Below are 11,396 nucleotides of genomic sequence, written 5' to 3' on the forward strand. Positions count from 1 at the left end.
ACCTGGGCCCTCGGTCCCACTTTGTCCCTAATTTGATGCTTGATTCTGAAAAGTCCACTCATCTTTTCGAGCCTCGATGCAGTTGTTAGTGCAGAGAGGGGACCGTTGTGACACCGTCAGCCCCTCTGGGTCCCACCAGACTCTCACCGTTGAACGGATCTGGTAAGCACTGCCCAGGAATCTGGCAAGCACGTGGGGCTGTGGGGACCTTAGGCTCACACGACACTCCCCCCGATGTAGAGCTAAGGAGACAGAGGAATCAGCCCGGAGAAAGGGATGTTTGCCAGAGGGTGTCCCTTTCCCTGTGTCTGGAGTGCCAGCAGCGGGTCGCTCCCCTGGGGACCCGGTGCCACTGCAGGCAAACGGGGGTCTGTGTGGGGCCGGTGGGGAAGCGAGCCCGGGTCAGAGCTCAGGTGGCTGTCCCTGCAGCCTGCCTGTTGGCTAGAATACTCACGGGACAGGACAGGGCTGGGCCAAGGGGGGGCGGAGTCAGAGCCCGACTGTGGTCAGCGACAAATGCTGGTTCCTGCCCCATCAGCTCTCTGCTTTACACTGAGCGTGAGGGACTGTCACCTGCGCTGTGTGCACGCTCGGCCATGGGACAGGGTGAGTACAGATGCCGTGGGCAGACGGAGGGCCCGGGGGCGTGAGGGTGTGCGCGGAACGGCGAGGACAGGAGGCTGGGGTTATGGGATTTGGAGGGCTTCAAAGCTCTGGTGCTGTCCCAGAGTGAACAGGAAAATTCCCCGCAGTGGGGGAGAAGGAGCCAGGGCCTGTGTGCCCCTCTCCCAGCTGTGTGAACTTGGGCACGACTCTAAATCTGGCTGCGCTTCAGTTTCCTTGTGGGTGAGATGCAAATGATCACATCTTCTGCGTGGCGACCGTGAGGGCCCAGTGATACGGTAGCTCTCACCCGGGAGTGCCTTTATCCCCAGGGCACGTCTGGCAACAGCTGGACACATGTTTAGTTGGCACAACTGGAGAGAGGGCTGTGTTGGCATCTAGCGAGTAGAGTAGAGGCCGGGGGCGCTGCTAAACCCCTTACAGGGCACGGGACAGCCCCCACGACAAAGAATACCCCGGCCTCTAATGCCAACAGCGCCGAGGCAGACAAACTCAGAAATGACGTAGCGGGGACAGAGTGTGTGGCACACAGGCGGCTTCCCCGGAGGCCGTCGCTTTTCTCTCTTGTTTTCTGTGCCTGCAATCTCGGACCTTTAGCAATCACGAGAAGCGATCACGTACCCGTTTACCTGTTTCCCCGAGTTGGGGCCGCCCTGCCCGGAGGGCTGCCTCCCAGAATGACCACAGTGGCTCCTCGAGGGCCAGACGCCGTTTGGCTGTTGGTGAAATAGGCAACACGTAGACACAAAAGGAGTGTGATTTTCAGTGTTTCTAAGGACGGGGCCCTTGGCAAGAAATGTAACCATGAAAGGGGACGACGCACCCCTGACCAACGTCCCCGTTCACTGATCAAGAAGCCGCAGCGTGAAGAATAAGGTGGTGGGCGGGGCGGAGGGGGGGGCGGTCAGGACGTGGTGGGTGTGGTGACGGTGGTTTCGCAGGTGTGCAAGGCAAGGTAAATAGGAGTGGCTTCTCGTAGGGCAGTCGCGCCTCAGGAAAATGGTCTTAAAAAAACAAAAAGGAAACAGAAGGTGAACAGCAGGGTGGGAGGTGTTCAAGGTCACCTGGCAGAGTTACCCTGGGGCCAGGAGGCCTCAGCCCAGCTCCTCCGCGTCCAGCGTGTGCTCTAAAACCTCTGAGCCACAGAGAAGGACTTCACTCATTCATTCATTCATTCATTCCACAAAGGTGTCTGAGCACCATCGCTTGACTGCAGATCTCACAGCAAGAGCAGGTTTCGATGCGGGTCCTGCCTGTTAGGAGCACATGTTCGAGTCGGGGAGAGAGGCCGGGACACAAGAAGGCACGATGTGGGGTTGCATTTCCATCACTGATGGAGCAGTGAGCGAAACGGAGGGGCCGTGATAGAGAATGCTACTGCAGAGGAAGGGCCAGGCAGGGCCACGGCATCACCCAGAAGTGGCATTCAAGCAGGGGCCTGAAGCCCAGGGAGAAGCTGGCCGTGGTCAGGGAGGCTGACAGAGGGTTCCAGGGGACAGCACGGCGTGCAAAGGCTCAGGACTGTGACGGGGCTTGTCTGCTGAGCTGAGAACTGTACCCAGAGGACACACATGAGCAAGGACAGAGCAGATCAGGCTGAGGCTGGGGACAGCCGGGCGGAGCCAGACCACACGGGGCCCGGTGGTGATCGCACGGATCGGCTAGGTCCTGCCCCACACACGGAGGGTGGCAATGGCACTCCTAGGCGGCAGGGCGCTGAGACCCAGTCGGGGACTGAGGGAGAATCCTTCAGATGCCGTGTGTAGAATGGGTCTGGGGGCAGGAGGAGGTGTGGGGTGGTCGGGGCGAAAGGCGGCAGGTTTTCTATAAGGACGTGGCAGGGAAAACTGGGAGAGGCAGGCAGGCGGAAGACCCGTTCTGGAGCTAGAAACCGACAAGCCTTGCAGGTGGTCTGGGGATGGGGAGGGAGGTGAAGAAAGTTCCCTAGGTCACTGCTCCCAGGAAGCTCTCCGGCGTCCTGTCCTTAAGCATCCAGGGGAGCCTGGGGTTTTTGTCTTTCCCTCCCTGCCTGGGCTCTCAGTCGTACATCTCCCTTTTCAGCGGACAGACCTCCTCAGCCACACCTCCCACCGCAGAGTCCAAAGTTGACCCGGTAGGACTTTGTTGCCTAACTTTTGGAGTAAATGCAACAGATTTCGAATCCCTGGACGGTGGGCTCCATGGGAGGACTTCCTCAGCACCCGCCCACCCCCTGCCCTCACCAGCCGGCTCAAGTCACTTTGGCCTGGGATGCCAGATGAACTTGATTGATCTGCCCCCCTCCCTCGGACCCGTGGGGCATTTCTGCAGAAACACTGGCATCAGGAGGGGGTCGGCCAGGCCCGGCTCCGGTCTCCTGGCTGAGAGCTGGTCTCCCAAGAGCCAGGCTCCCAGGACCCGAAGCAGACTCACCCCCGGGTCCAAGTTGGCATGAAACTCTGTCAGCCCTGTCATTTCCACCAGAGGCCCAGCAGCGGGATGGCACAGCCTGGGCTTAAACGTAAGAAACATGAAATGAGCACCCCGAGGCCTCCACTTTCTCGGAAGCGATCTCTCTGACCCTCTGTTTCCTCTTCTGTACCAATGATGAGAATGATACCGACTCCGTGTTGCTGTGGAGGCGTAGAAATGAGCTAATACAGGTGAACGGCTTGCGAGAGACCCCGGGAAACTCACCAGGAGCTACAGGGGAAGAGGAACGAGAGCTGTTACTTCTTAGAGCCACGAAAGGAAGACAAGAGGCAGTGTATCCACCAGACACAGGAATCTGGATTCGAATCCTGGTTCCATCATCACTCACCGGCTGGCACGAGCTATTCCATTTTGCTAAGCCTCAGTTTAGTCATCTGTAAAACGGTGCCCATAATGTTCACTTTGGTTGACAGTTGAATGTAGTGATATTTGTAGAGTGGCCTTTCTAAATACTGGCTTTAACAAAAGATAAGAGCGGGCCCAAATGGAGAGAGGTTTCTAGGTCCCCACCTGCAGTCTGGAGGAGAGTGAGTGAGGCTAGAGTCCCCTCCAAAGAGACCCCATTCCCCAGGGAGACTCTGTGGGCTCTGGCCCATCAGACCTAGACCTCTGGTGTTTGTGGGGGGCAGTGGAAGGAAGAAGGTTACCGGCCACAGTAACTGACAGACCTTGAGTTATTTGTAAAGAAGCTGAGGCCCAGAGAGGGGATGGGACTGGCCCAAGGCCACCAGGCAGGCTGAGGGACAGGAGGCCAGAACTCTCCTGCGGGAGTCAACTGCCTCTAGGCCCCATCCAAGCAGGAAACTCCCTCTGTGCCTGCAACTATTCTTTGAAGGCCTTTCTTTTAGGGTGATCATCAGCTCGGGGTTAATCTTTGATAATAAAGGGGAGGAGAGCTGTGTATCTTGTCCACCAGGATCTCGCTACGATGATGGTTCTAACACTTTGCAGGAGGGATCATATGGTGCTGTAGAACAGACTGTTTTAAAGGGCCCCGAGATTAAACCACCCGTGTCCTTGAAAGACTGGCATTCTCAGCATGTAAACAGTAAGGGAGTGTCAGCCTGGGAAGCCCGGACCCTGTTTCTTAATTATCTGCAGATTAGCAGCTATTGTGGCTGCTGAGGCCGGGAAGACAAGGACTGTGACACAGAGAGTCTGTGACACAGAAGGGGGGGCCAGGGATGTGGGGAAACCAAATGGCATGGAGGTTTAGAGCATCGGCCTTGAGCATCAGCACTGGGTCTGGGCCCACGCTTTGCCACTATCAGCCAGTGACTCAACCTCTCTGGGCTTCAGATTACCCATCTGCAGAATGGCACCGGTCGAGGAACCAAAGGCTGCACTCTTTGGTCCTGGGTGGCCGCAGCTTCCGCGGACGGAACATTCTAAATGGGCTTCCTTTATGAGCTCAGGGGCAATTTGGAGGCCAGGGTTGGTGAGCGCGGCCTGCTCGAGTCACTGGGCTTCGCTCAAAGACAACGGCCGCCCAGGTCCGCCTGGCCCAAGCTGACTGGCGCCCCGGCCACCACCCCAGCGGGCCACTTTGCACGCGATGTCCAATGCAGATGTTTGGGGCCCTTTGGGGGTTGGGTTTGCGTGGGTCACGGGACTCCGGCAGGGCCCTGAGGCTGGGGACCTGATGACATGGTGTCCGAGGGGGGAGAAGACCCAGCTGGAGGGAGTTCTCACCCCGGAGGAAGGCTGTCGTCAGCGGTCAGGCAGGCCGGCGCGAGAGCATTGGGAGCGCGTACCCCACGCGCACAGCAGAGGAAATGGGGACCTTTGGTGGGGGGGGGGTGGCTTGCACCAGGTCCGTGCAGGGCCCTGCTGCGACACTTCAGGCATGTCGAGTCCTTAAAGCCCCCAGCCACGGCCGACACGGGTAACGTCATCACCTCCGTTGTACAGGTGAGGGACTGTGGCACAGGGCCGTAGGTGACCTGCTCCAAACCACACTCACAAGAAGCAGCCGGGCTGAGACTTGAGCCCAGGAGGCTGGGCTGCACGGGACTGTGAACACAGGGGGCTTCGGGAGGCCTCTGGGGCACAGGAAGCGCTCCTGGTTGGAGAGGAGGGGTCTAGGTAGATGGACCGGAGGGAGGAAAGGGGGAGGAGGGACTGAAGACCCCCCAGGGCCCACGTAGGGAGCGGAGGAGACACAAGAAACGAGGGCGTCCTCGTCTGGGGACGGAAGGAAGGAGATAGGTGTCGGCCGGGCCGCCACAACAAAGCACCACAGAACAGAAGGTTCCTGTCTCGCTGCCTGGAGGCCCGAAGTCTGAGGTCAAGGTGCCGGAGAGGCCGGTTCCTTCTGAGGCCCGTCTCCTCGACTTGCAGACGGCGGTGTCCTCCCTGTGTCCTCCCGCGGCCTTCCCTCCGTGCGTGTGCGTGTGAAGCTGTGTTCCCATCTCTTCTTCTCATCGGACCCCAGTCAGATGGGATCAAGGCCCGTCCACAGACATCATTTTGACTTAATTACCTGTTTAAAGGCACTTTCCCCAAATACAGTCAAGTCCTGAGGTGCTGGGGGTTAAGACCTCAACCCAGGAGCGTGGGGAACACAATTCGCCATCACAGAATAGGGGGGGGAGTCTGGGTGCTCACATTAAGAGGGCAGGATTTCCTCACAGGGGGGTGGGGTGGAGGGAGCGGGGGAGGGGCTCTGATGAGGAGCAAGGTTGGCCGCAGGGTCCTAGAGCAGCCCCCGGGGGGGAAGGAGAAAAGGGGCCGATTGGCATCCGCGTGGTCACGAATGAGCCTCTGGAGCCTGGCCCCTGCCCGCCATGATGTTCGATGTCCATTTGCTGAGCGAACAGGGATAAATCCAGCAGTTCTGAGGGGTCCGTGGGGCGTAGTTGGTCTGAGTTCACGGAAGGACCATGAGGCCTTGCAAATGCTACCCCCAGGGGACTGGAGTGACAGTCACAGGCCACTTTGGAAGCAGGCGTCTCGTGCCGTGGCCCTCTCAGAGATGCTGATCAGCAGGACAAGGAGCGCCGTCCAGCCCACATCCCCCCCCCCCCCCCGTAACGCGCACCCTGGTGTGGATGAGAGCATTCTCGCCCCAGTGGCCAGCCCCCACCTCGGGGCTGCACCCTCCGCCTTCTCCTTCCTCTCCCGCCATGAGGCCCCCACATCCCTCAGTCTCTGTCCTCGAGCCCCTGTGGCTCTTCTTAAACCCTCGCTCCCAACCTCACGGGCTCGTCGTCTCCGTGGATGCTGTGCGCTGGGTGGTGACATCTCTGGGGTACCCGCCTTACCCGCTTCCCCCCAGTCTCCTCTCTGAGGACACCTTCCCACTTTCCCTTTCAGGACGGGACTCAGCCACAATGCCGCTCTGCCTCCTCTTCTGCCTGATGTTCCTCAGCCCGCCCGGGGCCACCCTGCACCGCCACGGCTCCCGGGAGACAAAGAAGAGGGTCAAGGAGGAACCCGTGGTCAGCACGGTGGCCCCCATGAGCGGGGACTTTGCCTTCGACCTCTACAGGGCCTTGGCTACAGCTGCCCCCGACCAGAACATCTTCTTCTCCCCTCTAAGCATCTCCGTGTCCCTGGCCATGCTGTCCCTGGGGGCCCGGTCCAACACGAAGGCACAGATTCTAGAAGGCCTGGGCCTCGGTCCCCAGATGGGCTCAGAGCAGGGGCTCCACAACTCCTTCCGCCAGCTGCTGGGGGAGCTCGCCCGGCCCAGAAAGGGCCTCCGGCTGAACCTTGGCAATGCTCTGTTCATCAGCCCCACGGTGCCCGTCCAGGACACCTTCCTGAGTGCCACGAGGACACTGTACCTGGCAGACACTTTCCCTGCGCACTTTGGGGACCCCGCGGGGGCCCAGAAGCAGATCAACGACTACGTGGCAAAACAAACTGAAGGCAAGATTGTGGACTTAGTTAAGGACCTGGATAGCACTGAGGTCATGGTTATGGTGAATTACATTTTCTTTAAAGGTAAGACCCCTGCGCTCGAGCCTGAACTCTCTCTTTTCTGCTGCTTTGGTCAAGAGAGCACCCTGTTCCCACACATACAGGAGTGGGCGTAGATTTAGTCCCTTCTGGCGCCTGTTGACAGAGTGAGGCCAACAAGCAGGAGAGGGGAAGCCAAGCATCTTTTTATGGTGTAAGGTGATGTCAGTGACACCAGGCCGCTGTTTCCTCCACTGAGGAAGTGCTGGGTCCTGTCCATGGGCCCCGGTCCCTAGCATCCACACTGGTTCTAAAGCATGAGATCGCCATGGCCACCGTACTGCTATTGAGGGCAGGACCGTGGGTCTTGCGGGGGCCTGGAATACCTTCCCTTGGGGAGCGTCTTCCTCGGGGCCATTCCCTCGGCCAGAGAAATCTGTCAACAAGCACCTGTCCCTTTGGAGAGTCTTCTCCCCGCTTCCATAACAGCTGGTCCCTCCCTGACATTTCTCAGGGACACCCCTCCCCCACTCGGTGCTCACGTCTGCTTCTCCTTCTACACGCTGAGCCCCTCGGTGCCTGTATGGGGCCTGGCTGAGGGTGGGAAGGCAGGAGTGGGTAGAGGAGGGGAGGGCAGGGAGAGAGGAAAGAGGAAACTAGTTAACCTCTTAAACACCTCCCCTCTTCCGATGAGCACAGATGGTGAACACCCAGCTGGGATTCCAAGATTTCTTGTCCCCTAGTGCAGGGCTCTCTCTATGACACCAGGCTGCAGGGGACAGGTGTGACAGAAGCCGAGTGGGGCACTGGGGTGGGTTCCGTATTTGATGACTATGAAGAAGATGGAAACAATTACTTATATCCCGTTGATGCAAGAGTGCAGGAATCAGACAGAGCAGTAACTCTACCTGAAGGCTTCTCAGTAGGAAGAATCATGTATTTCCAGGAACCTTACAAACCTCCCTCCCACACTTAGATCAAAATCCACAAATGGGAAAAGAGCGGAGAACGGAATAACTCAGCCAGATAGAGTGTCGCTTTGTCAGACGTCCATATTTTTTACCCTCTTCCCTTGGATGTTTGACCTCGAGTAACATCAGAGAATCAAACAAACAACCTTAGCGGTTAAGGGCCTCCGAAGACATGGAAACCAGCCTCCTGGCTCTGCACACGCAGGAGGAAAAGCCCCACAGAGAGTTCAGGCATGTCTCCAAAGTTCTAGAAAGGCGAGCCTTTCTTTCCCCAGGGTTCGGCGGTCACCGCCACCGAGGAGGCTTCGCCGGGGAGGGTGAGGTCTGTTTGAGGGAGGTGTTTGCTGTCTCTGTGCTTTTCATCTGTGGCTGAGAATTGGTCCCTTTTTTCCATGTTAATATTTAGCTAAGTGGGAGACGAGCTTCGACCACAAAAACACTCATAAGCAGGACTTCCACGTGACTTCGGAGACGGTGGTGCAGGTGCCCATGATGAAGCACAAAGACCTGTATTACTACTTCCTGGACCGGAGCCTCTCCTGCCGGGTGGTGGGGGTTCCCTACCAAGGGGACGCCACCGCCCTGTTCGTTCTCCCCAGCCAGGGCAGGATGGGGCGGCTGGAGAATGGACTGAATGAGAAGACATTGAGGACGTGGCTCAAGATGTCCACAAAGAGGTATTCCTCAGATGACGTGGGGCCAGCCTGACCCTGCACATGGCCACAGAGACACGGGGGGAGTGGGAAGGACTCCTCCCAGCCCAGGGGCTGCCTCCAAGCCCAGGGAAACCACGTGAAGTCCTAGCCTCCGGGGCCCTGGCCCAGCTGGAGGGAGCAGGGCCGGACGCCCAGTGTCCCGAGGGTGCCATCGGAGTGGGCGGGGAACTCTGGGGGCATCCCAGGTCCCAGTGCAGAGTGGGGGGGGGGGCTCTAGATGGGGGGCTGAAGGGTCATTATGAAGCTGAGGGGAGATAGCGGGGATGTGAGCTCAGTGAGCCGATGCTCTGGAAGAGTCTAAGAAAGTTCCTCTCCTCTTTCCAGGCAGCTTGAGCTCTACCTTCCCAAGCTCTCCATCGAGGGCTCCTACCAGCTGGAGAAAGTCCTCCCCAAGCTGGGCATCAATGACGTCTTCACCTCCCATGCTGACCTGACTGGCATCACCAACCACTCCAACATCCAGGTGTCTGAGGTGAGCTCAGAAGCTCCTGAGCCCCTGCTTTCAGAGATTTCTGTTCTATTCTATTCTATTCTATTCTATTCTATTCTATTCCTTTCTACTCCACTCCACCCCTCCCATTCCATTCCATTCCATATTTTCCCTCTCTCTTTCACTCTCCTCTCTTCCCTCAAGAAGCAAGGGTACCATTTGTGTCTTATCCTGTTTGCAATGTGTCTTAGGGGAAGGAGCCCCCCAGGGAAGCCATCAAAACTAAGAATTAGGTGCTACCTCCTTTACTCACTAGCTGTGTGACTTCCAACAATTGCATGACCTCTCTGAGCCTCTTTTCTCTATATAAAATTGGAGGCCCAATCACATCCCTGCCGGGAGGTGCCATGAGCATTCAATGGGAGGCCCATGTGCAGTCACCTCCAGGCACAGATCCTAGCCACACAATCGTCCCGTGTGCTGCCTGCTTTGGGGCGCAGCCGCATGGAGACTTTGACGGTGACGCCACAGGCAGAAGCTCTGCGGGCTCCCGTGATGGTATCTTCCAGCCCCGGTGGCTCGGTGACACCCGATGTCTCCTCTGCAGATGGTGCACAAGGCCGTGGTGGAGGTGGACGAGTCGGGGACCAAAGCGGCTGCAGCCACAGAGACGGTCTTCATGTTCAGGTCGGCCCCAGTTAGCCCTCCCAGGGTCATCCTCAACAGGCCCTTTATCATGCTCATTGTAGAGAACTTCACGAACATTCTCTTCCTTGGCAAAGTGGCCCACCCCTGAGGTGGGTGTTTCCCCTGAAAGGCCACAGGCCTCCGTAGTGGCAGGTGAAGGCTCTGTGGCATCTGTCCGCTGGGAGTTGATTCACACGGGTTTTGTTTCCTTGACTACTGAAGTTTTTACAAGTAATAACGATAATAGCACTGATACACTGATGATTTGCTTCTTCTCACACAACCGCAAGGCGTGGGGGTGCCTTGAAGAAGAACGTTCGGTCTTGCCCTCGCCCTTCATCAGCGGAGTCTAGCACTGAGGCCCAGAGAGGTTGGTTGACTTGCCCAAGGTCGCACAGCATGTTAGCGATAGAGAGGCGCCCACAGCCCAGGCACCTGACGCCCAGCCCGGTGCCGCAAAGCTCTGTGGGATTGCTGCGGTTCACATCTCTACCAAGAAACGTATTTCCAAGCCCGGTCCTCCACCTGCTAGTAATACGGGCTATCAACTCATCCCGGTTTAAAATCCATCATGCTTCCCGTGCGTGGTTGCATTTATCTGCTGGAGAGAACACTGAAATGGGAGTCCGGAATGGGGCTTCTGTCCCAGCTAACCAGCTGTGGGACATAAGGCTAATAGTGTCCCTCTCTGGGCCTCTATTTCCCCCATATACACAACGCAGGGTCAGCTCAAGGGCTGAAGGCTCCTTGACATCGTATAAGGAGGCTGGGGTGTTCCGTGCCAGTCACGGTGGATTTTCATACATTCAAGTGCTACTTGTCATTGAAGAAAAGCCAGTGGACCGCAGGGTGGAAATGGCCCATCACAGCACCAAACCATCCTGTGGCTTCAGTCACAACCTCCTGGAGTCGACTGGGGGCGGGAGGATGGAGGCCTGTTGCAAATACTAGAGGGAGAAGATACTGGTGACTGACAGTGCGTTTTAGGGTCAGAAATAACAATAAAGCATTTTGCAAACACTGGATATCCGACGGAAGTAACTCTGGGAATGGAGACACTAGCCCCCGGGGACACTTTGCATCTGTGAGCTCCTGAATCCCTCGACAGCCCTGCACAGCGTATCAGGGCACCCATTTCGCAGACAGGACATAAGGGTTTGCCCCGAGACCCAGGACGGTGAGAGGCTCAGGCTCTGGGACCTGGATGGCGCAGGTGTTGGCTTATGGCAGGACAGATGGCTGCGGCTGGCCCCAGAGCGCTCACCTGCCTCTGTGTTTCGAACTCAGGACAGCGCTTTAGGATTGGGCCTCCTCGTGGGGTCACGCCCGCTCCTGTGTGCCTTTCCCTTGCAAAACGCATTTTCTGCCCCGGCAGACGTTTCTCTCACTGTCTGCCCTGCCAGTCCAAGGTCAGGGGTAGGCCCTGCCTGGCTGATGAGTGGAAGGCCAAGGTCCAGCGTTGTCTAAAGGTCACTGGGCACATGGCCACCAAACAGGTGCTGTGTGCGAGGTTGGGATGGGCTCCGGGGCCGCTGCCTGTCACTGCTGAAGCTCCCCGCTGACCGTCATTGCGGGCCACGTAACTCCATTGTC

General features: G+C 57.8%; 1 protein-coding gene across 2 annotated transcripts; it reads left to right on the plus strand.

The window, feature by feature from the left end:
• Positions 1-489: 489 nt before the first annotated feature.
• SERPINA5 (serpin family A member 5) lies at positions 490-10,823 on the plus strand. Of its 2 annotated transcripts, none has more exons than XM_007094925.3 (5): positions 490-606; positions 6,412-7,044; positions 8,377-8,647; positions 9,011-9,158; positions 9,724-10,823. In XM_007094925.3, exons 1-5 carry the CDS (start codon positions 597-599, stop codon positions 9,910-9,912), a joined length of 1,251 nt encoding a protein of 416 aa, XP_007094987.1. In that variant the 5' UTR covers positions 490-596; the 3' UTR covers positions 9,913-10,823. The 2 variants fall into 2 exon arrangements, with proteins under 2 accessions (XP_007094987.1, XP_042846400.1); XM_042990466.1 differs by having other exon boundaries at positions 6,424-7,044.
• The last annotated feature ends 573 nt before the right edge of the window (positions 10,824-11,396 follow it).

This window comes from Panthera tigris, chromosome B3 (genome assembly GCF_018350195.1).
Source record: "Panthera tigris isolate Pti1 chromosome B3, P.tigris_Pti1_mat1.1, whole genome shotgun sequence".
NCBI classification, from domain to species: domain Eukaryota; kingdom Metazoa; phylum Chordata; class Mammalia; order Carnivora; family Felidae; genus Panthera; species Panthera tigris.

What these genes read in the sequence shown, in the direction of transcription:
- SERPINA5 (XM_007094925.3), top strand. An exon ending in GAATTACATTTTCTTTAAAG is followed by an intron (nt 7,045 to 8,376) that starts GTAAGACCCCTG and finishes GTTAATATTTAG; the next exon opens with CTAAGTGGGAGACGAGCTTC. An exon ending in CCAACATCCAGGTGTCTGAG is followed by an intron (nt 9,159 to 9,723) that starts GTGAGCTCAGAA and finishes TCTCCTCTGCAG; the next exon opens with ATGGTGCACAAGGCCGTGGT.